This window comes from Symphalangus syndactylus, chromosome 8 (genome assembly GCF_028878055.3).
Source record: "Symphalangus syndactylus isolate Jambi chromosome 8, NHGRI_mSymSyn1-v2.1_pri, whole genome shotgun sequence".
Classification (NCBI taxonomy): domain Eukaryota; kingdom Metazoa; phylum Chordata; class Mammalia; order Primates; family Hylobatidae; genus Symphalangus; species Symphalangus syndactylus.
Genome location: NC_072430.2, coordinates 73,913,391 through 73,938,992, shown reverse-complemented (window position 1 = coordinate 73,938,992; position 25,602 = coordinate 73,913,391). Strand labels below are relative to the sequence as shown.

Sequence of the window (25,602 nt, the reverse complement as noted above, 5' to 3'; positions counted from 1 at the left end):
TTTATCCTGAAACAAAATTTGAGTCATATCATATTTTTGTCTAACATCTTTAAATGGTCCAAATTCCCTCATATGAAATTCAAGATCCATTACAACTATATTTTAATATCTTTCTTCACTATGTCACACTGTTCCTTTTTATGCACCATATTGAATGTATTTCTTTCTTGGTCTAAACACGTGTGGTATTCCACTACAGCATCACTGTACACTCAAACACCAGACCAACTTTCAGTGCCCAGCTCAAGAACTTCTGCCTCCACATACTTTCCAACTTATGGGCAAAAAATACTCTCTCATAAAAACAAATGACAAAATTAGCCATAAGGTAACAAGAACAGAGAGAACCACAGCCAATGGCCTTTAAATGTGAAAAAAGTACAGGTGGTAAAAGAAGTTGATTTTGTTTGGTTACTCTTCTCCATGCTTGAGGATGCTCATATGCCAGAAAGAAACACACTTTTTTAAAATATAAAATCTAAAAACTGTGAAAGAAAATATCTAATGAATGATTATTCTAAGAATTTGTTCAACATCTTATAACTCTAAAAAGAATGTTTTGGTGACAAATGTGCAGCATTTGTCTTGAAGCACTTGATAAAAACCAAAGAATTCAAAACTATTTAATGTAATGGTGAATTACTTAAGAAAGAGGGAACACAAAACTGCTTAATTCTGATATACTTCAGGATTCAAAGGCCATAAATATGATAAATGTTTAATTTCCACATCAAATTCCCTAGAACTGAATGGCAGATAAGTCAGGATCACATTCCTATAAGCAGTTTGGGTTTACTTACCTTCTGGTTTCCTACCCTGTCACTTTCTTGCCCATTCATATCAATCCACAGTTTTATGAAATAGATTAAACCAGTGATAATTCATTCACCCATTTTAATACAACTGGCTACAAACTGAATACTGCTATAAACGCTGTCATATCTTCAACCAGTTTTCTCACCAACATAACTTTTAAAAGAATATTAAAAGCAGATGATGTTAGGGATACAAATGTCAATAAAACTGAATCCTATGGTCCTATTCATCAAGTACTTGGAATGTATCATCATTGATCTAATCCAAAGCTGCTCAAATATCCAACATTAGTAATATTATCATAAAAATGGGTGGATGTTAATAAATACAACAAAAATAGTAAATATCCTAAATATTTATTCCTTTAAACTAGATTAACATATAGTCATATGACAGTTACATATGTACTACACTATATACCAGTATATTTAAAACAAAATAGCTTATTATAAAAACAAGGCTTGGCTGGTGCGGTGGCTCATGCCTGTAATTCCAGCATTTTGGGAGGCCGAGGCAGGCAGATCACCTGAGGTCAGGAGTTTGAGACCAGCCTGGCCAATGTGGTGAAACCCTGTCTGTACTACAAATACAAAAATTAGCTGGGCATGGTGGTGTGTGCCTGTAATCCCAGTTACTAGGGGGGCTGAGGGAGGAGGATCGCTTGAACCTGGGAGGCGGAGGTTGCAGTAAGCCAAGATTGTGCCACTGCACTCCAGTCTGGGCAACAGAGACTCCAACTAAAAAAAAAAAAAAAAAAAAAAGCCGGGCACGGTGGCTCAAGCCTGTAATCCCAGCACTTTGGGAGGCCGAGGCGGGTGGATCACGAGGTCAGGAGATCGAGACCATCCTGGCTAACACGGTGAAACCCCGTCTCTACTAAAAATACAAAAAATTAGCCGGGCGTGTTGGCAGGCGCCTGTAGTCCCAGCTACTTGGGAGGCTGAGGCAGGAGAATGGCGTGAACCCAGGAGGCGGAGCTTGCAGTGAGCCGAGATCGCGCCACTGCACTCCAGCCTGGGGGACAGAGCAAGACTCCGTCTCAAAAAAAAAAAAAAAAAGCTCCCTCCTACATATCCCAAATTACCTACCTGGCAGCTAGGTAAATCTTCCCCAAAAAGGTGGTGCTGAAGAAGGCTGGTGATTCTGAGAAAAGGTAAGCAGAAGTCCTGTAAGTATTTTTCCATGGATTCAGGAGACCAAGCAATAGAGTTAACCTAAAGTTAAAAAAGAAAATTTGAACAAGTCAGTCTACAGTAAAGAGTTTTTAAAAATTACATTCATCATGGCAAGAAAATGTAAATTTTTTACTAAATAACCACTACATCTGATTTTTGCAAAAGCATACCATTGCACATTCCTGAGTTCCTTCTTCATGGTATAACTTTCCTTTAAATAGTTCACTTATCACAAAGCTCAGTAATACTTCATAAGACTTTTCTGCATCACATGTACTCTGAAAAAATTAAAATATTGGTTACACTGGTCATTGAAAATTATAAAAAATTTACATTGGAAGTACTTTTTAATGAGTAGAGTAAAACTGTGATTATATTATTTTTCAGGCATATGAGCTTCAATTCTTCAAAATTTGGGTAAAACTGTATGTACACCTCTGGATTCACAATGAAACTGGGTAGGTGGTCAAAGCTATTCCAATACTTCTTTAAAAGACAGCATATAAATTACATAATTATATGTAAATAAACATATGTAAATCATGTTTTTTGACAAAGTAATTCCCACCACTGGGAATTCTTTCCAGGGATATAATCCGAAAGAAAAAAAAATAGCTATATGTACAAGACATCCATTATAGCACTATTAACCAAGAAACTAGAAATGACCAGCAAGAGTGAGGGAGTTACCTAAAAAATGGAATACCAACTTAAAAAACATTTTCTAAGCAGCGAATGTGGCAAATTTAAGCTGTACAAAAAATATTTACAATGTGAAAAGAGCCAAATTAAAAAAAAAATAGTCATTATAGTGGTATAATATATGCATATAACATATGCATACAATAGAAAAAAACAGACCACAAATTTTTTTCATTTACAATTTCCCTCAAATGTCTTTGAGAATTTATTAAAATAATACACCATAAAAATAAAATAGGACAATATATTTATTACAGAATATGCAGATAATGACATTAAGTAACAGTCTACAAGTTGATCTTAGTGACTACTTCCATTTTTATCAGAAAGAAAAAATAATGGCTTTTTATAAACTCAAATTTATGTCAAAATCTTTATACATAAAGAAATGAGCAAGGACTTCATGTCTAAAACATCAAAAGCAATGGCAACAAAAGCCAAAATTGACAAATGGGATCTAATTAAACTAAAGAGCTTCTGCACAGCAAAAGAAACTACCATCAGAGTGAACAGGCAACCTACAAAATGGGAGAAAATTTTCGCAACCTACTCATCTGACAAAGGGCTAATATCCAGAATCTACAATGAACTCAAACAAATTTACAAGAAAAAAACAACCCCATCAAAAAGTGGGCGAAGGACATGAACAGACACTTCTCAAAAGAAGACATTTATGCAGCCAAAAAACACATGAAAAAATGCTCATCATCACTGGCCATCAGAGAAATGCAAATCAAAACCACAATGAGAGACCATCTCACACCAGTTAGAATGGTCATCATTAAAAAGTCAGGAAACAACAGGTGCTGGAGAGGATGTGGAGAAATAGGAACACTTTTACACTGTTGGTGGGACTGTAAACTAGTTCAACCATTGTGGAAGTCAGTGTGGCGATTCTCAGGGATCTAGAACTAGAAATACCATTTGACCCAGCCATCCCATTACTGGGTATATACCCAAAGGACTATTAATCATGCTGCTATAAAGACACATGCACACGTATGTTTATTGCGGCACTATTCACAATAGCAAAGACTTGGAACCAACCCAAATGTCCAACAACAATAGACTGGATTAAGAAAATGTGGCACATATACACCATGGAATACTATGCAGCCATAAAAAATGATGAGTTCATGTCCTTTATAGGGACGTGGATGAAACTGGAAACCATCATTCTCAGTAAACTATCCCAAGGACAAAAAACCAAACACCGCATGTTCTCACTCATAGGTGGGAATTGAACAATGAGAACACATGGACACAGGAAGGGGAACATCACACTCCAGGGACTGTTGTGGGGTGGGGGGAGGGGGGAGGGACAGCATTAGGAGATAAACCTAATGCTAAATGACGAGTTAATGGGTGCAGCACACCAACATGGCACATGGATACATATGTAACAAACCTGCACATTGTGCACATGTACCCTAAAACTTCAAGTATAATAATAAAAAAAAGAAAAAAAAAAAGAAATGCACTTCTTTTTATATTCACTGAAATAGAAAGTATAACATGCAAATTACCATAAAATGTAAATTGGGATAATGTCAGAACTGCTATGATGTCCTTTATTCTACTTATTAACTATACTTTTAAAATCCTAAAATATAGGAAGGGATAAACACCACAGAATATAAGTTTAACCTAAACTTTTAAGGCACTGATAGTTTGGATCAGAGAATTTATTATTGGATGACATTTGGTCTTTCTATAGTTCCTCATTGTTTCATTCATGTTACTGTGCTCTTTCCAACTAGACTGTAAATTCCAAAATATCATGAACTATGCTTTTTATTTCCCATGTATCCCTCTGCATAACAAAAATCTGAGCAAGAAATACCTGCTAATTAACTGATGAAATTTATTTTGGTAATACTGAAGTTTTGGAGTATTGGACCTTGGAACTTGCTTGGGTGTGCCTCTTCTGATCATCAGTTCTTTGCATTATCTTTAAATTACTCCTGTGCTTTCTGCCATATTCACTCAGCCATGTAGTATTATGTCCTGATTCTAAACTATAAAAATGACTCTGACTCTGCAGTGGTTCTCCTTATATAATGTGACTCACCCCATCCTTACCTGATTAATCACGAGTATGATTACTTGCTAAATATACTGACCTATAGATTACATATAATTCACAAGAATCAATATCCCACTAAATATCAAAACAGCAATGTATCATGTTTTTAAAATTTATTTAAGTAAATTATCTCTTAAATAGGCAGAGTACACCTAAACTCAAAACACTACCATAGATTTGTAGAAAAGTCAAAATACTACCATAGATTTGCTATTTATTAATCAATGTGGCATGGTTAAGTTCCTCTAAATGTACAATTCAGTCTAAAAGCTTCCTAAATTCAATATACTTTTCTGAGTAAAAGATTCAAAGAGTACAACAGAAGAGTATTTCTGTTCAGATCAGCTAAGTAAGTCACTGAGTGATAACTGACTTTTAAGTCATTATTAACAAATACAATTTGAGCATTTATTTTACACATAGCAAGTTTTATATCATATCAGAAAGTTAAATATAATGTAATGTTCACTGCTTTGTATTGAGACTTCTTCACAATACAAAGTATTAAGAAAAATATTTTATATAGGCAATCTTTGAATAAACGAAAAAGTAGGTTCATGAAGCTTAAGAAAGATGATTTCTGAGAACATGGATGAAAGACCTAGAATCGAGATAAGAATAATCCTAAGGGGGAGGTGGCAAAAGTATGTGGGTTAAATTTAAAAAAGGATCAAGGGTCGAGAGATGCAAGAGAGTCTGTGCTGGGTAGAATACTTTGTCTAAATATAGTATTTCTTAAAGTTTTTGATTTCAATATATTTTGGATGCTATGATACCACACCCCAGCAAACAAAACAACAAAACCTATCCAAAGATCTCAGACTAAGAAATTCTAGTAGGCTGGGTATGGTGGCTCATGCCTGTAATTCCAGCACTTTGGGAGGCCAAGGTGGGAGGATTGCTTGAGGCCTGGAGTTCAAGACCAGCCTGGGCAACACAGCAAGACTTCCTCTCCACAAAAAATGGGAAAGTTAGCCAGGTGTGGTGGTGTGCACCTGTAGTCCTAGCTACTTCAGAGGCTGAGGTGGGAGGATCGATTGAGCCCAGGAGTTTGAGGTTGCAGTGAGCCATGATCATGCCACTGCACTCCAACGTGGGCCATAGAGTGAGACCCTGTCAAAAAAAAAAAAGGAAGAAAAGAAAAGAAAGAAAGGAAAAGGAAGGAAGGAAAGAAAAAAGAAAAGAAATTCTAGTATAAAGACTCTTAGCAGAAATTCCATTGACCAAAAAAGTACGATTTACACTAACTGGAATGATGACTTTTTCAGAACTAAATCTCACTATCAAATTAACACCCCTTCAAAAAATATATAATACCAATATTTTTACTACTGTAGGCCAGATTAGATCTGGCAAAAATACGTTTTCATTACAATTATTATGCCAAACATAAGCAATTAAAGAGATGAAGCAAGTAAGTGAAATTCAATGAAGAAAGGAAGGAAAGGGGTGAGAGAAGACATAAAGAAGGAAGTGAAGAAAAAGAGTAATCAATGATGCAGAAATCTAAGTAGTTACAGAGGTTACAGTGGTATATTTCATCACTCATAAATATGGCTGTCTCCCAGTTTCCATGATGGATGGGTTCCAGGAACCCCCCTTTGGAAACCAAAATCCACAGATCAAGTTCCTAACATAAAATAGTGTATTACAGTATAGTTGTTGGTATTACAGGCATTTACAAACTGCTATGTATCTAAATGTTTATGTCTATTATAGAAAAAGCTAATAACATGTAGTAAACCAACCTACAGACTACTATAATTTTTAATTTTCTTTCACTAAAGAAAATTATATATTTATATAGCTATAAACTAATACACGAATATATATTTATATGGCTATAAGCCAATATACTTCTAATTAATGTTCTGATAAGACTCTGTCTCATATAAAGTATTTTATTAAGTGTTTTTTAAAAATAACTAACAATTATGAGGTTCAAAAAAAACTGGACCAGTTACCTACATTACATCATGTTCCTCCCTTCATAGATTTACAATTGTAAAGAGTTAGACCCAAATTAGCAAATTTCTTAAATGTGTTATTTTTCATGATTAGACAGCTGACTAAGGAAACATATTTAAATAATGACACAGCACAGAAACCTAATATACCTGATTTGAATACTATCTGAACACTAACAATCCAAATATCAGATTACATCGCAGTCAGAAAAATTAAAAGAATATTTAGGAAAAATACGCCAGGCAAGGTGGCTCACGCCTGTAATCCCAGCACTTTGGGAGGCCAAGGCAGGTGGATTACCTTGAGTCCAGGAATTCGAGACCAGCCTGGACAACATGGTAAAACCCCAGCTCTACTAAAAATACAAAATATCAGCCGTGCCTGGTGGCACAAGCCTGTAGCCCCAACTACTCATCGGGGCTGAGGTGGGAGGATCTCTTGGGGCCCAGGAGGTTGAGGCTGCAGTGAGCCCTGATCATACCATTGCACTACAGCCTGGGTGACAATGAGACTCTGTCTCAAAAAAAAAAGAAAAAACTAAAGATAATTACAAAAAGAAAAACTGTCCAAGAATTAACCAGCAACAAGGGGAAAAAAATCTTTCAAGAAAGACAGAAATTCATTTTGAGAATTTAGAATAACAGAATTGAAATAGAAGTGACCTTATAAATCATATGGTCCGAACCTTTCATTTACCTTTGAGAAAGCTGAGGCTTAGACAGTTATGTTTTGACTAAAAAAGTAACATCTCTATTTAGTGGCAGGAGATTGGCCTTGTACTTGGGTTTGATAGCCAACTGACACATAATACATAATTATCCTTAACCCATAATTAAGACATAGTGAACTCTGTGATGATACGATATTAAATGTACACATAATCGTGATATGAGAGTAAACTGATGATAACAGTGAAGGTTATATTGAATATATTTCATGTATTTATAATTGGTTCTCTCTCCTTTGATACAAGTAGATATGATTTCAACAAAAAAAGTTTTAATGACGTTTAAAAACCCCTTAAGACTCTGTGAGCCAATCAAAAGGTTCAATTTACACTATACCTATTATTTTTTCCTACCAACTTCTACAAATAAACACTGAAGCAATTTTCTTCTTTTATCTATCTCTAAGCTGAACCACTCAGTCAGTTCTTCGGTTCTATAACCCTATAGTATCTCATTTGTTCTCAAGCTACTGAAAGTACTTACATTTAGCATAATTTTTCTAAACAGTTTGCATAATTTAGCTTAAACTGAGTTCCTTTGAGTTTGCTAAGAACTTGTATATATTCTAACATGAAAAAAGGTAATATTTCAAGACACATAATTAAGAAAAGGCTAGGACTGGCCGGGCGCGGAGGCTCACGCCTGTAATCCCAGCACTTTGGGAGGCTGAGGTGGGCGGATCACAAGGTCAGGAGTTCGAGACCAGCCTGGCCAACATGGTGAAACCCTGTCTCTACTAAAAATACAAAAATTAGCCGGGCATGGTGGCAGGCGCCTGTAGTCCCAGCTACTCAGAAGACTGAGGCAAGAGAATTGCTTGAACCCAGGAGGCAGAGGTTGCAGTGAGCCGAGATTACGCCACTGCACTCCAGCCTAGGTGACAGAGAGTCTGCCTCAAAAAAAAAAAAAAAAAAAAAAGAAAGAAAGAAAAGACTAGGATTTTAAATTGAGAAGTGGTACATCAAAAGCTATCTTTAAAGCTATCTTTGGATTGTGATTGGGGATAGGGACAAAAAGAAAAAGTGGCAAATAAGTCTGCAGATATTTTATCATGTGCTCACTGTGTTAGCACAATTTTTATAACTTCTCTAAGTTCAAGGCTTACAGAAAAAGCAAAACAAAACTGCTCAAATATAATATAAAGGGATAAAAGCATGAGGTTTAGAGACAGATATAGAAGGCCTCATTGTTTAATGAAAACATTTTAAACGTTTTTTAGCCTGTAGGTGCTCAAAATACAATTAAAATATCAGTAACTCATTTTGTAACACCTACTCTTATTCATTCAATATCCCCAGCTTAAATGACTTCACCTACCTGCTAAATGACAAATTTAGAAAGAGAACTAACCTTTTTGAGAGCTCCCGCGTGTTTCCAGGCTGACCTATCTTCTTCGCTGCATTTAACTGAGAGTGCTGCAAGAGCCTGTGTGTACAGCAGGGTAAAAAGTACCTTCACAATGCAGGTAAAGTGGTCTGCAAGAGAAAAAAAATCATTATTCCTTTGGAATCTAGATATTTTGTACTCAAGATAGTTTTACAAATATATGCCTTTCCTTGCATATGTAATTGGTTTTTGTTTTCAACACTTAATAGTTTGTTTGTTTGTTTTTGAGACAAGGTCTCAGTCTGTCACCCAGGCAGTGTGGTACCTGGAGTGCAGTGGCGTGATCACAGTTTACTGAAGCCTCGACCTCCCAAGCTCAAGCGATCCTCTCATCTTGGCCTGTAATGCGCCCCGCCCAACAGTAGCTGGGACTACAGGCATGTGCCACTATGCCTGATTAGTTTTTTATTTTTTGTAGAGGTGGGGCCTCCCTGTGTTGCCCAGGCTAGTCTCAAATTCCTTGGGCTCAAGCAATCCTCCCACTGCAGCCTCCCAAAGAGCTGGGGTTAGAGACATGAGAGTCTGAAATTATAATGTACTATTATATTTGCTGCCCAACAGATCTGAAATTATGAAAGCAAAATTCCTCTATTCATCCAAAGAACATATAAATGAGATGTACTCAGCATAGTGGAAAGGGTGCTCTCTTTCAGAAGACCAGAGTGCTAATGCCATTCAACCTTGGAATAGCTGTGGAACCCTGGCAAATGCCCTTCCTGGGCTTCACATGCTCAATAACAATGTTTGGGAGTCTCAATGTTTAAAACCAACACAGCATCTACCCCTATATGATATACATCTTAATAAGGATAGTATTATATGGAATATGATATAAATCTTATAAAGTTAAAAAAAAAAGAAATCTTGATGTTTAGGTTACTAATTTGGCTTCAGAATTTAATGAAAACTATAGCAATAAGCCTGGGCAACACAGAAAGACCCCATCTCTACAAAAATTTTTTAAAATAGCTGGGTGTGGCCAGGCACAGTAGCTCATGCCTGTAATCCCAGCACTTTGGGAGGCTGAGGTGGGCGGATCACAAGGTCAGGAGTTTGAGACCAGCCTGGCCAACATAGTGAAACCCTGTCTCTACTAAAAAATACAAAAAATAAGCTAGGCATGGTGGCGGGTGCCTGTAATATCAGCTACTTGGGAGGCTGAGGCAGGAGAATCGCTTGAGCCCGGGAGGCAGAGGTTGCAGTGAGCCAAGATTGTGCCATTGCACTCCAGCCCAGGCAACAGTGTGAGACTCTGTCTCCAAAAAAAAAAAAAAAAAAAAAAAAGCAAGCTGGATGTGGTGACAAGCACCTGTTATCCTAGCTACTCGGGAGGCAGAGGATCACTTGAGCTCAGAAGGTGAAGGCTATAGTAATCCAAGATCACTCCACTTAACTCCAGTCTGGGCAATGGAGTGACAGCCTGTCTCAAATAAAGATAAAAATAAAAAACTATAGTAATATGAAATAGTAGTAACAATATGTAAAGTGCCTGGTAGCTTCTGGCACATATTAGGTACTTAATAAATGGAAGCTTTAATATTGATAATTAACATTTATATTTACCTAATAACTTAGCAATTTTCTTCAAGTGTCTCATTCAATCCTCAAAACAGTCTCAACTGGATAACTGAGCTTCAGAAAGATGTGCTTGTGATATCAAAGCTAATAAGCACCCAGGTCTGAACTTGAATCCATATAGATCATTTTTCTTCAGGTTCAGTGTTCCTTCTATTATATTATACTCCTCCCCTAGTAAATGGATACTACCATTTAATCAGTTGCTGTTGCTGGAGTCAGAAACTTGCAGATATTCTTGACAATTTCCCCATTAAAATAATCACCAAGTCCTGTTTATTCTACTTTTTAAATATTTCTCAAGTCAGTTTCAACACCCTGGATTAGACTTCCATCCTTTCTTGCCTAGACCTATAATCCCAGCCAAACTGGCTGTGTTGGGGGTCCCCAAGACCACTGCCAGGTTTGATGATCCACTAGGAGGACTTATAAGACTGAGTACAGAGTCATACTCATAGCTGTTATGACTTATGACTGCAAAACGATAAAAGTGAAAATCAGCAAAGGGAAAAGGCACATTGGGTGAAGTCCAGAGGAAACTTCCAGAGTCTTCTTCCAGTAGAACCACACAGGATGTGCTAAACTCCCCCAGCAACAACCAGCTGTGATGGCATGTAGCAAATGGATACCAGGGGATGTCATTAGAGACTCAGTGCCCAAGGTTTTTACTGGGGTCATGCAGGTACTCTCTTCCTAGTACATACCAAAATTCCAGACTCTCAAGAGGAAAGCAGGTATATTCAGCATAAACTCTTTGTACAGTTTACGCATAGTGTGCCACTCTTATCAATTCTGGGAATGGTGGGACCCCTCCTGAAATCCAAGTTCCCAGACGCTAGTCAAGTCCTAACCTTGCAAGCAGGCCTTTCAAAGGACAGCAATCAGGCCTTCTATGTTAATTCTTTCCAGCACAGTAGTTTATCTGTATCACCTCTCAGCCCCCTGCAATCTACTTTCCTTATGCAGCCAGAATGATCTTTTATTTTTCCTCCAGCTTTACTGAGGTATAAATGACAAAAGTTATATTATTGAAGGTAGACAATGTAGTTTTGATATAAGCATACATCGTGCAATGATGGTCACAATCAAGTTAACTAACATATTCATCATCCCATATAGTTACATGTGTCTGTGTGTATGTGTGCGTGCTGAGAATACTTAAGATCTCTTTGCTTATTACCTTTTAAGTATATAAGAGAATATTACAGCTATAGTCACCATGTTGTATATTAGATCTCCAGAACTTATTCATCTTATAACTGAAAGTGCACACCCATTAGCCAACATCTCCCCATTTTCCCCACCTCCCTGTCCCATGTGAACCACCTTCCTACTCTCTATTTTGACTTGTTTAGATTCCACATGTGAGATCATGCAGTATTTCTCTCTTTGCGGCTTATTTCATTTAGCATAATGTCCTATGGGTTCATCCATGCTGTCGCAAATGGCAAGATTTCCTTCTTTTTTAAGGCTAAATAATGTCCCAGTGTACTTATATGCCACATTATCTTTATTCATCCATTGACAGACACTTAGGTGGTTTCCATATCTTGGCTACTGTGATTAAAGCCACAATGAACATGGGACTGGAGTGCAGATGTGTCTCTGAGATACTAATTTTACTTCCTTAGGATATACACCCAGAAGTGGGACTACTGGATGATACAGTAGTTCTATTTTAGTTTTTTGAGGAACCTCCATACAGTTTCAGGATGCCCAGAACTAAGGAAAAACAATGAGTCAACAATCAGAATGAGTCATATTAGAAAAATATTTAGATGACAGAAATTACAGGATTTCGTGGACCTTTGGAGGCAGATGGTGATGGTGGTATCTCATAGATGGTAGCAGCATTGACTAAAATGTAAAACAGAAGATGAGAGCAGGCTTGGATAGGTAGAAAATTAACATTATATATACTGAGTTTGAGGCATGTCTAAAAATTCAAGTCTGGAACTCACTGGGGAGTTGTAGTCTAAAGCTAGAGATTTGGGAATCATCAGATAATACGTATAGTTAAAGCTATGGGAAAAAAGATAAAATTGTGAAGGAAGAGGACAGGAAATAAAGAACAATTCATTTAAAAAGAGCCTGAAAATGAGTAGGAAATGAGACAGTAGAAGAACCAGGAAAGGATGGTGCCATTGAAGTCAAAAAAAATTCCATCATTTAATTAAATATTTTAATAAGTGACAGACATTACAGAATTTGTCTATTAAGTACAAACAAAAACATCCTAACCAGAAAGTCATTTACATTGTGTAGAAACACCACTCACATACAGCTTCTTCTTAAACTATACATACATATATTTTTTCTCTTACTAAAAAGAAGTGATGTGGCCGGGTGCGACGGCTCTCGCCTGTAATCCCAGCACTTTGGGGGCCGAGGTGGGTGAATCACCTGAGGTCAGGAGTTTGAGACCAGCCTGGCCAACACGGTGAAACCTCGTCTCAACCAAAAATACAAAAAATTAGTTGGGCATGGTGGTGGGTGCCTGTAATCCCAGCTACTTGGAAGGCTGAGGCAGGAAAATCACTTGAACCCAAGAGATGGCGTTTGCAGTGAGCCGATAATGGTGCCATTGCACTCCAGCCTGGGCAACAAGAGTGAAATTCTGTCTCAAAAATAATAATAATAATAATAATAAAATAAATAAAATAGAAGTAGTGTACTAAAAGAAACGATAGCCACTATAGTTTTAGCTTTTCATTGTAGAGAAGTACTAATTTCTGGTTTTAGTCCATTTGTCTGTCTTGATTATCATCATTTAAAAAAATACAGTCAGTTCTTTGTACCTGTGGGTTCCTCATCCATGGATTCAACCAATCATGGATCAAAAGTATTTGGAAAAAAAAAATAGATGGTTGTGTCTGTACTAAACATGTACAGACTTTTGCCCTTCTCATTATGCCCTAAAAAATAAAGTATAACAACTATTTATATAACGTTTATATTGTACTAAGTAATCTAGAGATGATTTAAAGTGTATGAGAAGATATGTGTAGGTTATGTGCAAATACTACACCATTTTATGTAAGGGACTTGATCATCTGTGGATTTTCGTATTGGCAGGGGGTCGTGGAACCAATCTCCATGGATACCAATGGATGATTAACTGGCAATTTAAAGTCAAGGCTTAAGTTCTCACATTCACTTGTTCATTTAACAAATATTTATTTATTGAATGCTTGCCATGTGTAACACCAACATCTTTTAGGGACCTAGAAGAAACAAGGAATCTCTCACATGAGGTTTATATTAGGTCAACAGGCTGCTAACTACCAACATTAAAACAGAAAACAAAGTCCTTCAAATACAATTATCAACATTTAAAAAGGAGAAAAAAGGATTGGATATCTAATCTAAGTCAATGTGTTTAAAAACTACAAAAAAAACTATCAAAATACCTAAGGATGAACAAAGGAAGATCAATACTTACTTGAAATGCCTTAGAAGCAAACTACCTGTAGTTTCTTTTAAGACAAGGTAGAGTATATCTAAAATAACAAAATCCCTAGGGGAAGAGCACACAGGTAAACAGGACATGATCTGAAGAAGGTGTCAGACATTTTATTCTGTTCCTATCACCATGATAATTTTTTGTAAAAATACATACTATTCCACTGCTTCCATAAAGCACTTTGTGTATACCACATGCAGACATCAAATCTTCTCAGTCTTACCTTTTATGATTTGGAGTTACTAACTACATGTGCTCTAACCCTCTCCAAAAAGTCTAGTCTACAAGAAAAAGCAATTTGTGATGTGCTTTTCTGTGTGATAAACTCAAGTCTATTTTCTCTCTGATGAGTGAAGAATCCAAAAGGTTTAATAAGACTTCATTTGCCTTAGTCAACATAGAACCAAGAAAAGATACCAAGTCTGTCTAACAACTAATAGGGTAGTAAATGCTGGTCCTTTGAGTATACTTCAGGCAATTGAATTTGGGGTCCAATAAACTGCCAACATTCTCAAAAAACATTATATAGAAGTGATCACAATATAAGTGTTAAAGATTCAAATGAAAGTAATAGCTTTCTTGAATTTTAAAATGGAAAATAAGCAATTTACCATAAAATAAGACTATTGTGTTTTTAACACATCCACTGTATCCCCAAAGCATTTACTGAACATATGATGTACCAAGTGGGCATTAGGATAGATGGTGCTGCTAGTCTTGGAGGAAATGACAGTCTGGAGAGGGCAACAGTAAAAATCAGACAAGTCAGACAAGTATCAAAACAGAATCACAGAGAAGTCATTATGGCAATGAGAAGAAGGATATCCAATAGAAAGGCTTCTAAGAAAGGGCAACATAAGGTAAAGGACCATCATGAGTTACTAAGAATGGATCACAGTTCTCCTATCTTAAAAACAAAAAATAACCCCTTTGAAATAGTAATCCCCCCCTTATCCTCAGGAGATACACTCCAAGACCCCAGGGGATGTCTGAAACTGCAGATAGTTCTGAATCCTACATCTGCAGTACTATGTAACAAGATGAGTTTGAACTGTGAAGGTCTACTCATGCAAGGATTTTCTTCCACTTTTGCCACCCCTGAGATAGTAAGATCAACCCTTCCTCTTCCTCAGCCTATTCAACGTGAAGATGACAAGGATGAATACTTTTATGATGATCCACTTCCACTTAATGAATAGTAAATGTATTTTCTCTTATAATTTTCTTAATAATTTTTTCTCTAGCCTTATATTGTGAGAATAAAGTACATAATACATATAACATACAAATTATGTGTTAATTGACAGTGTTATTGGTAAGGCTTCTGGTCAATAATAGGCTATTAGTAGTTAAGTTTTTGGGAAATCAAAAAATATGTGCAGTGGATTCAACTGCATGGTGGAGCAGGGTGGGAAGTGGAGAAGTAAAGGGGGACCACACCCTTAGCTTCTGTGTTGTTCAAGGGTCAACTGTACACACATACCTATGATAAAGTTTAATTTATAAATTAGACACAATAAGACATTAACAATAATAGAACAATTATAATAAAAATGTGATCTCTCAAAATTATTTACTGTACTATGGCCATAACTTTTACTATTTAAGGTGTGATTGTGAAACTAGCACAAACTTTTTTTTCCTTCTTCATAATTTCATGGATAGAAGACTCATTCTTACCAAAGATCTTGGTAACCTCAGCATACAATTTTTTTCCTCTCCTTATTAAGTCAGGAATTTTCACCCTTTCACTTAGAAGAAAGAACTTTAGTTTCTCTTTGGCGTATCCAAATTGCCAGTGTCAACTGAAGAATCACAAGGTTTACAAATTTGGAAAGGAGGGCTTTATTTCTCATAAAAGGTTGCATCCTGCAGGCTAGCCATCAGCAAACTGGGAATCACAGCCTCTAGCATAAGCCAAGAGCAAGTCCTTTGAGGGAGGTCAGGAATTTATGCTAAACAGGGTGGCTAAGTGTATATGTTCAATAAGCTATAGGAAGAGTCATGAGTATTTATGAAAGGAGAAACACACACATGCGCAATTTAGCTTCATCCCTCTTCATGGGTTGCGTGTTCAACAAATGGCAGCAACAGCATGATGCCAGGGTGAGGTTTTGACCCTCTGACATTAGAAGGTAGAGTAGAAGCCACAAAAACCCTCACTGAACTTCTTCCATGAATTGGCCAAAACTAGTCCAGAGATGCTGGTCAGCTCTGGGGAAGGGATGTATTGTAAAATTGCAAAGAGGGAGAGGGGAGTTCGGTTGCAACCCCCGATGATTGGCTAAATGTGATTAAAGAATGATCCTCACAATGATCCTAAAGAATATCGTTCACACCTCAGTGTGCCCCTCCCTTATCAACCTTTAACCTGAATTATTTTCTAAGGAGTAAGCAGAAACCAGCTCTAGAAAACAAGAAACTTCATTTCCCAGGGAGAAAGGGACAAGACAGCATGAGATTTCAGTGTACTACTCAGAATGGCATGCAACTTAAAATGTATAAATTATTTATTTCTGGAATTTTCCATTTACTCTTTTTGGACCAAAGTTGACCACTGGTAACAAAAACCACAGAAAGTGCAACCATGGGTAAGGGGGCACTACTGTACATCACGTATGGCTTCTGTTCTCCTCCTCCATTCTCTCTTGAAAGATCTCTCTGTTCACTGTCTCAATTCTCTCACTTCCTTCTCATTTCTCATCCCACTGTAATCTGCTGATTCTACAAAATACATTTGTCTATGGCCAGGAGTCCCCAGGATAATATATAAGTAATTAAATTTTAGGGGTCAAAATCCTTTTGGAAATCTGGTAAGAGCTGTGAAACTACTCAGAAAAAAATGCACATATATGTACAATTTTTTTTCCTTACCATTTTAGGAGATTTATGGATTTCTTAAAGCCTATTAATGAACTCTGGAACCACATACTAAAAAGCTTTGGTCTTAGGCCAGCACAGTGGCTCATGCCTGTAATTCCAGCACCTTGGGAGGCCAAGGCAGATGGATTCCTTGAGCCCAGAGTTCGAGACCAGCCTGGGCAACAAAGTGAGAACCACCCGGCACCATCTCTACAAAAAATAAAATTAGCCAAATGTGGTGGTGTGCACCTGTGGTCCCAACTACATGGGGAGTCTGAGGGAGGAGGATTGCTTGAGCCCAGGAGGTCAAGGCTGCAGTGAGTTATGACTGCACCACTGTACTCCAGCCTGGGCAACAGAACAAGACTGTCCCCCTAAAAAATAAAATAAATAAAGCTTTGGTCCGAAGAGGCTATCAAAGACTGTTGGGGTTATATCAATAGGATACGAGCCAACCTGAAGTATTTAAACAGTTATTAATTTTACTATGGGACTGAAGGACACTAAATATATTAAAACCCAAGAATTCATAATACTGGAAAAAAAGCAATCATCTTTGGAGGATGCTAAAAAAAAAAAGTCATTTTTCTGAAAACTGGTACAAAATCAAGCATTTAACCTGCCTTTCCTATATCAACTTTACCAATGTGTAAACAAATAGGAAAAATAGGAAAAAATTTTAGTTTTATGAATTCCACTTAAGAAATGAAATAAGGAATAAATCTAGAGAATAATCAATAGCTTCTACTGTCACATAAAGAGGAACAACTGGAAATTATATCTCCTGATAAAAGTATTTAACATTATCCATGAAGTATTTTTGCAAAAAGAAATAAGAAACTGATTCCATCTAAATCTATCTGCCAGTTTGTAGGACACACACAGGGACAGAAGATCATGTTATTAAATGATATTGTTGGGGGTACAATTAGCAAAATAGAGACTATGGGAAGTTCTAAAGGAAAAAAGACCCATATTTTTCAACAAATAAAATGCAAGGAGGTAGGAGGAGGGAGGCAACCCACAGATTTAAAAGAAATATAACAACCAAATCCAATGTATGGATCTTTTTTGGATCCTAAGCCAAAATGAACCAAATATTAAAAAATCATTTACGGGCCGGGCGCAGTGGCTCAGCACTTTAGGAGGCCGAGGCAGGTGGATCACAAGGTCAGGAGATTCAGACCAGTCTGGCCAACATGGTGAAACCCTGTCTCTACTAAAAATACAAAAATTAGCCAGGTGTGGTGGTGGGTGCCTGTAATCCTAGCTACTTGGGAGGCTGAGGCAGGAGAATCGCTTGAACCCAGGAGGCGGAGGTTGAAGTGAGCTGAGATTGTGCCACTGCATTCCAGCCTAGGCGACAGAGAGAAACTCCATCTCAAAAAAAAAAAAAAAAAAAAAACAAAAAATTTACAAGAAGCAACTATGGAAATTTGAACACCGATGAGATTTTTACTGGTATTTAGGCATAATTGTTCATTTTGTGTTCAAAATTTTTTTAAATTATTTTAAGAATCCTTATCTTTTAGAGATACATACTGAAGACTATAGAGATAAAATGATATGTGGTCTGGAATTTGCTTCAAAATAACCACAGGTGGGAGGGAGGAGGGAATAAGTGAGGGTATAAATAAAACAAGACTGACCATGAGTTGATATGGGGGTTCATGAAACTCTGCTCTTTACTGTTACGTATGCTTGTAAATAAATAGTTTTTTAAGCCCTTGGTTTATAACAAAGCAAAACTGAGATATTTTCTTTCTTCAAGTCAATGGAAAATAATAAGCAGGATTCAAGATCTCTTTTGTGGGCCCCGCTTATGGGATCTTGGAAGCAGGGATATTCTATAATCACTGGTCCCAGATGCTCTATAGAATCTTGGGAGTCTGTATTCTATACAGCATTGTTAAGAACAGATTTGTGAAGCTCCTCAAGAACAGCAACATGATCCAAACCTGGGTAACTGACCCTCCCTGATACGGTCTGGTTGTCTCCCCACCCAAATCTCATCTTGAATTGTAACTAACTCCCATAACCCAGTGGGAGATAACTGAATCATGGGGGTGGTTCCCCCCATCCTGTTCTCGTGGTAGTGAATAAGTCTCATGAGATCTAATGGTTTCATGCAGGGAAACCCCTTTCACTTGGCTATCCACTGTGAGTCCATTAAACCTCTTTCTTTTTTAAATTGCCCAGTCTCGGGTATGTCTTTATTATCAGCATGAAAATGAACTAATACACTCCCTATAAAGGATGATGATTTTATGTCTTAAACCCTGGAGGCTCAAAAATAAGAAAGAATTTTAGCCTGAGATATAATAATTGTAAATTTTGTGTGAATCATCTAAGAGGGCTTCTTAAAAAAGAAGGTGAAGTTCCTCTCTTAACTCTCATCCTGCTGCCTTAAACTAGACTGTGATGGCTAGAACTCTTAGCAGCTACCTTGGCACAGGGAGATGAGAGCCATATCATAAAGAATCTGGTGCTGTGAAGTAGAAATGTCTGGCCTGCCTACTTTCACACTTCTTTCTACATGAAAGAAAAACAAGCAGTATCTTATTTAAGCTACTGTGTTAATTTGGTTTCTTCTTTATATTATATAGCCAAATCTGATCCTAAGTTATAAATCTTCTTTCCCCTTGTACATAAAGAACTAAATATGAATACCTGAAAACAGTGATGTCAGAAGTTACTTCCGAGTTTATTCTTTAGAGGCCTGTGATGTGATGGGTATTATGAAACATAAGATGCAAGGACATAAGAGATCAAAGAAAAAAACTTGTCTTTAATATATTTAATTTGAGCTTCTGATGAGAAAATTGGCATAAAAAGGTCTTTCAACCTGGAAACAATGCTAAGCATTAAAAAATTTAAGAGGTATATAGGTAGGTTTCTGCATCCATCTATTTTTCAGATAAAACCATGGGACGCATTTAACATTCTAGTAAGTCTAAACGGTAAAATTTCCTTCCTCTGCTTTTCTCTTCTAATAACAAACGGTAACTTAAACAGTTACACAAATACACATTCTTACAATAAAAATAGTTTATAATAACACCGTTCCAATAAAGACCACTATTAAGTCTTACATCAAAAGGGAGTGGAGAAGAAAAATTTATATTAATAACTCTATCTTCCCCAACTTTCCACCTCCCCTAAAAAAAAAAACCTGTCTGTGGAAAATTAATATAATTAAGCTCTGAACTTCCTAGCAATTAAAGGCCTCTATCCAGTTCTCAAAGTGTGAAAGACTAAAAAAATTAATAAAGAATGGCATTTTTTTGTTTGACCCTAAATTCTAAGAACTCATCACCACAATGACAGCTAGCAAAATATTATACAATGTGTTCGATAGCAGTATAATCCAATATCAGGATAATCCAATCTTGAATTATTGTAAAATTTTAAGAAATAATATAAAGCACAAGTTTTAAAAGCAATTCTAACTATAGGTAGATGTAATGACTGCTAAATACCTAGCTATTTGGTTCCCCAAGGGTGAAGTCCATGTTTTGGTCATCTTTGTGTGTCTAGTACTTGGCAAAGAAGCATAGCAACCTGGTACACAGTAGGTACTTATTAAGTATTTCTTGAACTGAATCAAGCAATGAATTTATTAAATTTGCTTATTAAATTTGTCCAAGAAACTCTTCTTTAATGATATTACTTTAAGGCATGATTATTAACAATATTATACATTTTTACATTGATGATTTCCTGAATTTACTTAACCATTACTAAAATCAATTTTCTTGATTCACTTTAGAATATAGTTTTTAAACTCTGTTTCTACTGAATTAAATTCAGTAGGTTTGGTTAATTTCATGTATTGCATCCTCTTTCAGCATGAACTTCGTCTTCTGTTGAAAGCCAGTGCCAACAGTAACTTCTGACAAGGAGGATGATGCACCAGCTACAGCTCTCAGACACTGACACAACAGGTCCTTTACTCTTAACTAAAATATTTTTCTCTTTAGATTAAATATTGATTAATACAGATTAAATAGTGACATAGAGACAATCTTCTCTGTTAAGTTTCCTTCTCTTTTACTTTTTCAGGTTTATGTAATAACTAATCTTATAAGTAAAAGGTATATTTAACACATTTAAATATTCTGAAGACATAATAAAGTAATTTTTAAAATACTTCAAAATGTAATACTACTAATATAATTAGAAGAGCACAATCTGGAGTAAACCAGCATGATCCAAGGCAACTGTTTCCCTAGATCAAGAAAAACTAACCAAAGTAACACAAAAAGCCTAAAGAATTTGAAACTAATTTTACAAAGAGATTAATTTTAATGAGACTACTTAACAGGTTTTTAAGCTCTATAAACACAAATGATTAAATTAGCAGACACAGTCTAAATCCTCAAAAAAGTAACATTCAAAAATATCTGGTGTTTTGCAGTTAAATATATAATTACCTCAAGAAGTTAAACAGAATTACCATATGATCCAGCAATTCCACTTCTAGCTATATATCCCCCCTGCCAAAAAAAAAGTGTTCAAAAACTTTTTTTTTTTTTTTTTTTTGAGACAGAGTGTCATTCTGTCACCCACGCTAGAGTGCAGTGGCGTGATCTCAGCTCACTGCAACCTCCACCTCCCAGGCTCAAGTAGTTCTCATGCCTCAGCCTCCCGAGTAGCTGGGATTACAGGTGCGTGCCACCATGCCAGGCTAATTTTTTTTTTTTTTTTTTTTTTTTGAGACGGAGTCTCGCTCTGTTGCCCAGGCTGGAGTGCAGTGGCGCAATCTCGGCTCACTGCAAGCTCCGCCTCCCGGGTTCATGCCATTCTCCTGCCTCAGCCTCTCCGAGTAGCTGGGACTACAGGCGCCCGCCACCACGCCCGGCTAATTTTTTGTATTTTTTTTTTTTAGTAGAGACGGAGTTTCACCGTGGTCTTGATCTCCTGACCTCGTGATCCGCCCACCTCGGCCTCCCAAAGTGCTGGGATTACAAGCGTGAGCCACCGCGCCCGGCCTAATTTTTGTATTTTTAGTAGAGACGGGGTTTCACCATGTTGGCCAGGCTGGTCATGAGCTCCTGGCCTCAAGTGATCCATCATACCTGACCTCAGACAAAAACTTCTATATGAATGTTCATGGCAGCACTATTCACAATAGCCAAAGGGTGGTAATAACCCAAATGTCCATCAACTGACAAATGGATAAACCATGTTGTATATCCATACAATGGAATACTACCAAGCCATCGAGATAAATGAAGTAATAATACATGCTATAACACGGATAAACCTTGAAAACATGCTAAGTGAAAGAAGCCAGACACAAAATGCAACGTAATGTATAATTTCATTAACATGAAATATCCAGTATAGGCAAATCCATGAAGACAGGAAATCAGATTAGTGGTTTCCAGGGGTTGGGAGAAGGAGAAAATAAGAAAATGATTGCTTAATAGGCATAAAGTTTGCTTTGGGGCTGATGAAAATGTTCTGGAACTAACTAATAGTGATGATCACACAATACTGTGACAGTACTAAATGGCACTTCAGTTGTATACTTTAAATTGTTTAAATAGTACGTTTTATTTTATGTGAATTTCATGATTAAAAAATATTAATTGAAGCTCACAGTGCTAGTGTATTATGCTTGTTTATCAATGATATTGTTTTACTTTTTACAGAATGTCATAATTTGCATGAAATATCATAATTTGCCTATATATTTTTAAATGATTATTTCACACCCTTAGGTAAAAGGATTTATCAAAGATCAAGCTGGAGTTTGTATAAACAATGTCTTCCCCAGGAACAAGACTTTTATACACCCATAGATGTTCATTCTACTGTAACTTATAATAATTAAACAAAATAAAAACTAGTTTTCTAATACAGAAGATGTTAATTATCTGATAGAATATTTTAAATGTTGTCTTCAAGTGAAAGCTACAAAGATCAAGGAGCAATAATTAAAATGTTGCTAATATAATACTGATGCTGTTAATATAATAATGTTATATTAACAGTAACTTAAAATGATGAGACTATTTTTAATAACTACAATTACTACTATATCAAAATATGTATGCATATAGAGTAAAGGCACTAAGGCTGAGAGTTTGCTCTATTTTTCGAATTTTCACTTGTATCATCACTTCAATTTTTTAAACAATTTTCAGAGTGTTTTCCCATGTCTTTACCTCTTAGTGACTAAAAAGCTGAAAAGAACAGACCCACAAGAATTTTAAACACTTTTTCATTGTCATTTTTTAGATACGATTACTATCTGCTAATAATAGAAAAAACAATGTCCGTTATTACCACAAAAAATATCCATCATACTTACGGCTGTATTTACTTCTCTTTCTCTTTTTGAGACAGCATCTCACTATATTAATAGCCCAGGCTGGTCTCGAGCTCCTGTGCTCAAGCAATCCACCCACCTCAGCCTCCCAAAGTGCTGGGATTACAAGCATGAGCCACCACATCCAGCCTATTTGTCTCTATAATCTCTAGAATATTCAAAATACATAGTATATAATCAAAGAATCTGAATTATAAAGACATACCTTTGCGTAAGGGTTGTGGCATCATTAAGATCTGGATGAGCAAAAGGGATGTTACATCATGATAAAGAATTGGAACCTCAGGCTGTTGTTCTTCATATCCCAGCCTAAAAGAAAAATGTAGTCACTTTACATAGTATTGTATATCTTCTCTTTCTAATTTATTTTATATGTCACATATATAGCTATGGAACAGAAATAAAAACTAATACACAAAGAAGAAATCTAAAAAAAAAAACCTTAGGAGTCATATTTTTTGCAAAAAAATTATATTTTAGACTCATATTCTCTTGACTCTAACATGAAGAAAATGTATAGAAAATGTGTTGTGTTATCAAAGTAAACAATTAGGATACATTAACTTGATTATGAGTCTTTCTGATCTTAGATTACAGAAATTAAAGTATTAAATAGAGAATGAAAGAATTAGTTTCACTACAAATGGAGTGGCTTATAGGATACTTATCACAAACTTAGCAGTAACGAATAAGTAAGTTTTCACATCATTAAAAAAAGATAGGTACAGTTCCCAAATCAACTCCTGTTGAAAAGGTATGGTTAACTGCTCTTATTAAAATGCTTCAGCCGGGCACAGTGGCTCATGCCTGTAATCCCAGCACTTTGCGAGGCTGAGGCAGGCGGATCACTTGAGCTCAGAAGTTTGAGACCAGATTGATAACATGGGGAAAACCTGCCTCTACAAAAAATATAAAAAATTAGCAGGGCTTGGTGGTGTGTGGGAGGATTGCTTGAACCCAGGAGGTCAAGGCTGCAGTGGGTTGTGTGCTGCTGCACTCCAGCCTGGGTGAAAAAGCGAGACTCTGTCTCAAAATAAATAATAAAATGTTTCAATCTTATAACAAAATTCAAATAAAATCTTTAACATTTGCCAAGTTTCAAAAAGAGATAACCAAAGCAGAACTGAAAGTACACTATAAAAGGGCCGGATGCGGTGTCTCATGCCTGTAATCCCAACAGGCATGGGAGGCTGAGGTGGGAGGATCACTTGAGATCAGGAGTTCAAGACCCAACTGGGCAATGCAGTGAGACCATCTCTACAAAAAATAAATTTTAAAAAGTACACTATAAAAGACAAAGTAGTAAACCTTAGGAATGTGCAGTACTATGAAAAACACAGACTATATTACAAAGCAGAGCTTATTCTAAAAGAATTTTGTAAATGCCTTTAGAAGGTTAATTTTTTGACTACGGGTTTAATTTTTAATGACAGAGAAGAAAAGCAAATCTTAAGCTCCAGAAGTGGCTAAACTCTGAAGCTACACTTTAGACTTGGGATAAACAAAATTGTTCAACTCTTTTATTAGGCTCGATCATTCAGCAAATATTTACTGATTACTTACTACAGGTCAGGCACTAAACACGTTGGTGAGTAAATCAACCCCTGCTGCTGAGAAACTTTTAGCTGACAGAGGAAGACAGCTCTTTGAATTTCTCCATTTTCTACAAATATTCCTTAGTATACTTGTTTTCCTCTCCAAGGGTAAACCTTCATTAATGCTATGAATCCTGATATTGTCTTTCAAGTTTCTCTAGCCTCTCTGCAAGGCCGAGGTTTAAAAAAAAAAAAAAAAATGTGTAGGGGTCACACCATTTCTATTATTCAAATTCCCCACAGAAATAGTTTCACATGATCAACAATGATCTTCTAATTACAAAATTTAGTAGACATTTTAAATCCTTATCTTACAGACCCTTGACTTGACTTTAGATACAGTTGAACATTCTGCCTGGAAAATTTTCTTGGCTTTTGTGAAACACTGTCCCAAGTTACCTTCTATCTCTCTGATTACTCCACCTTAGTCTTCTTCACAGGTTCATCTTCCTCTGACTAACAAAAAATACTGTTATTCCTCAAGAGTCCAATTCTCCCTTTCTTTTCTCACTAAGGACTCTTTTTGAAAGAACTTCTAATCCATGATTTCAATTGCCAGCTATACACTGATGACTGTATGTCCAGCAATGACTCTCTTGAACTCTCTATCTGAATATCCATTACTTCCACTTGTATATCTAACAGGCAGGCAGCTCAACAGGCCTCAAAGTGAACCCATAATCTTTCTCTCTATATGCACACCCCCACCCCAGTCACAACCATTCTGTTAGGCTGGTGCCAAAGTAATTGCTGTTTCTGCCACTAAAAGCAATGCACCAACCTAATACTTTCCCCTCTATAATCTAAGTCCTGATGTGGCTTATTTCTTATATCCTCCTGCATTTACACAATGCCTGAAACATAACAATGCCTAAAACATGATAGTCCTCCAATAAAAGCATAATGAAT

General features: G+C 36.5%; 1 protein-coding gene and 1 long non-coding RNA gene across 7 annotated transcripts in view; one reads left to right on the top strand and one right to left on the bottom strand.

The window, feature by feature from the left end:
- UBR3 (ubiquitin protein ligase E3 component n-recognin 3) overlaps positions 1-25,602 on the bottom strand; it is a 263,885-nt gene that overhangs the window by 20,457 nt on the left and 217,826 nt on the right. For all 4 annotated transcript variants that reach the window (XM_055289670.1, XM_055289672.1, XM_063644665.1 and 1 more), the window contains exons 32-35: positions 23,304-23,407; positions 8,826-8,950; positions 2,162-2,269; positions 1,905-2,030 (exon numbers count right to left, since the gene is read on the bottom strand). In XM_055289670.1, the coding sequence (XP_055145645.1) occupies positions 1,905-2,030; positions 2,162-2,269; positions 8,826-8,950; positions 23,304-23,407 (463 nt within the window). The remainder of the gene's footprint in view (positions 1-1,904; positions 2,031-2,161; positions 2,270-8,825; positions 8,951-23,303; positions 23,408-25,602) is intronic.
- Positions 1-25,602, top strand: part of LOC129488025 (uncharacterized) — an 89,102-nt gene that overhangs the window by 34,645 nt on the left and 28,855 nt on the right. For all 3 annotated transcript variants that reach the window (XR_008659556.2, XR_008659553.2, XR_008659554.2), the window contains exon 2: positions 20,610-20,705. This is a non-coding gene — a long non-coding RNA (uncharacterized lncRNA). The remainder of the gene's footprint in view (positions 1-20,609; positions 20,706-25,602) is intronic.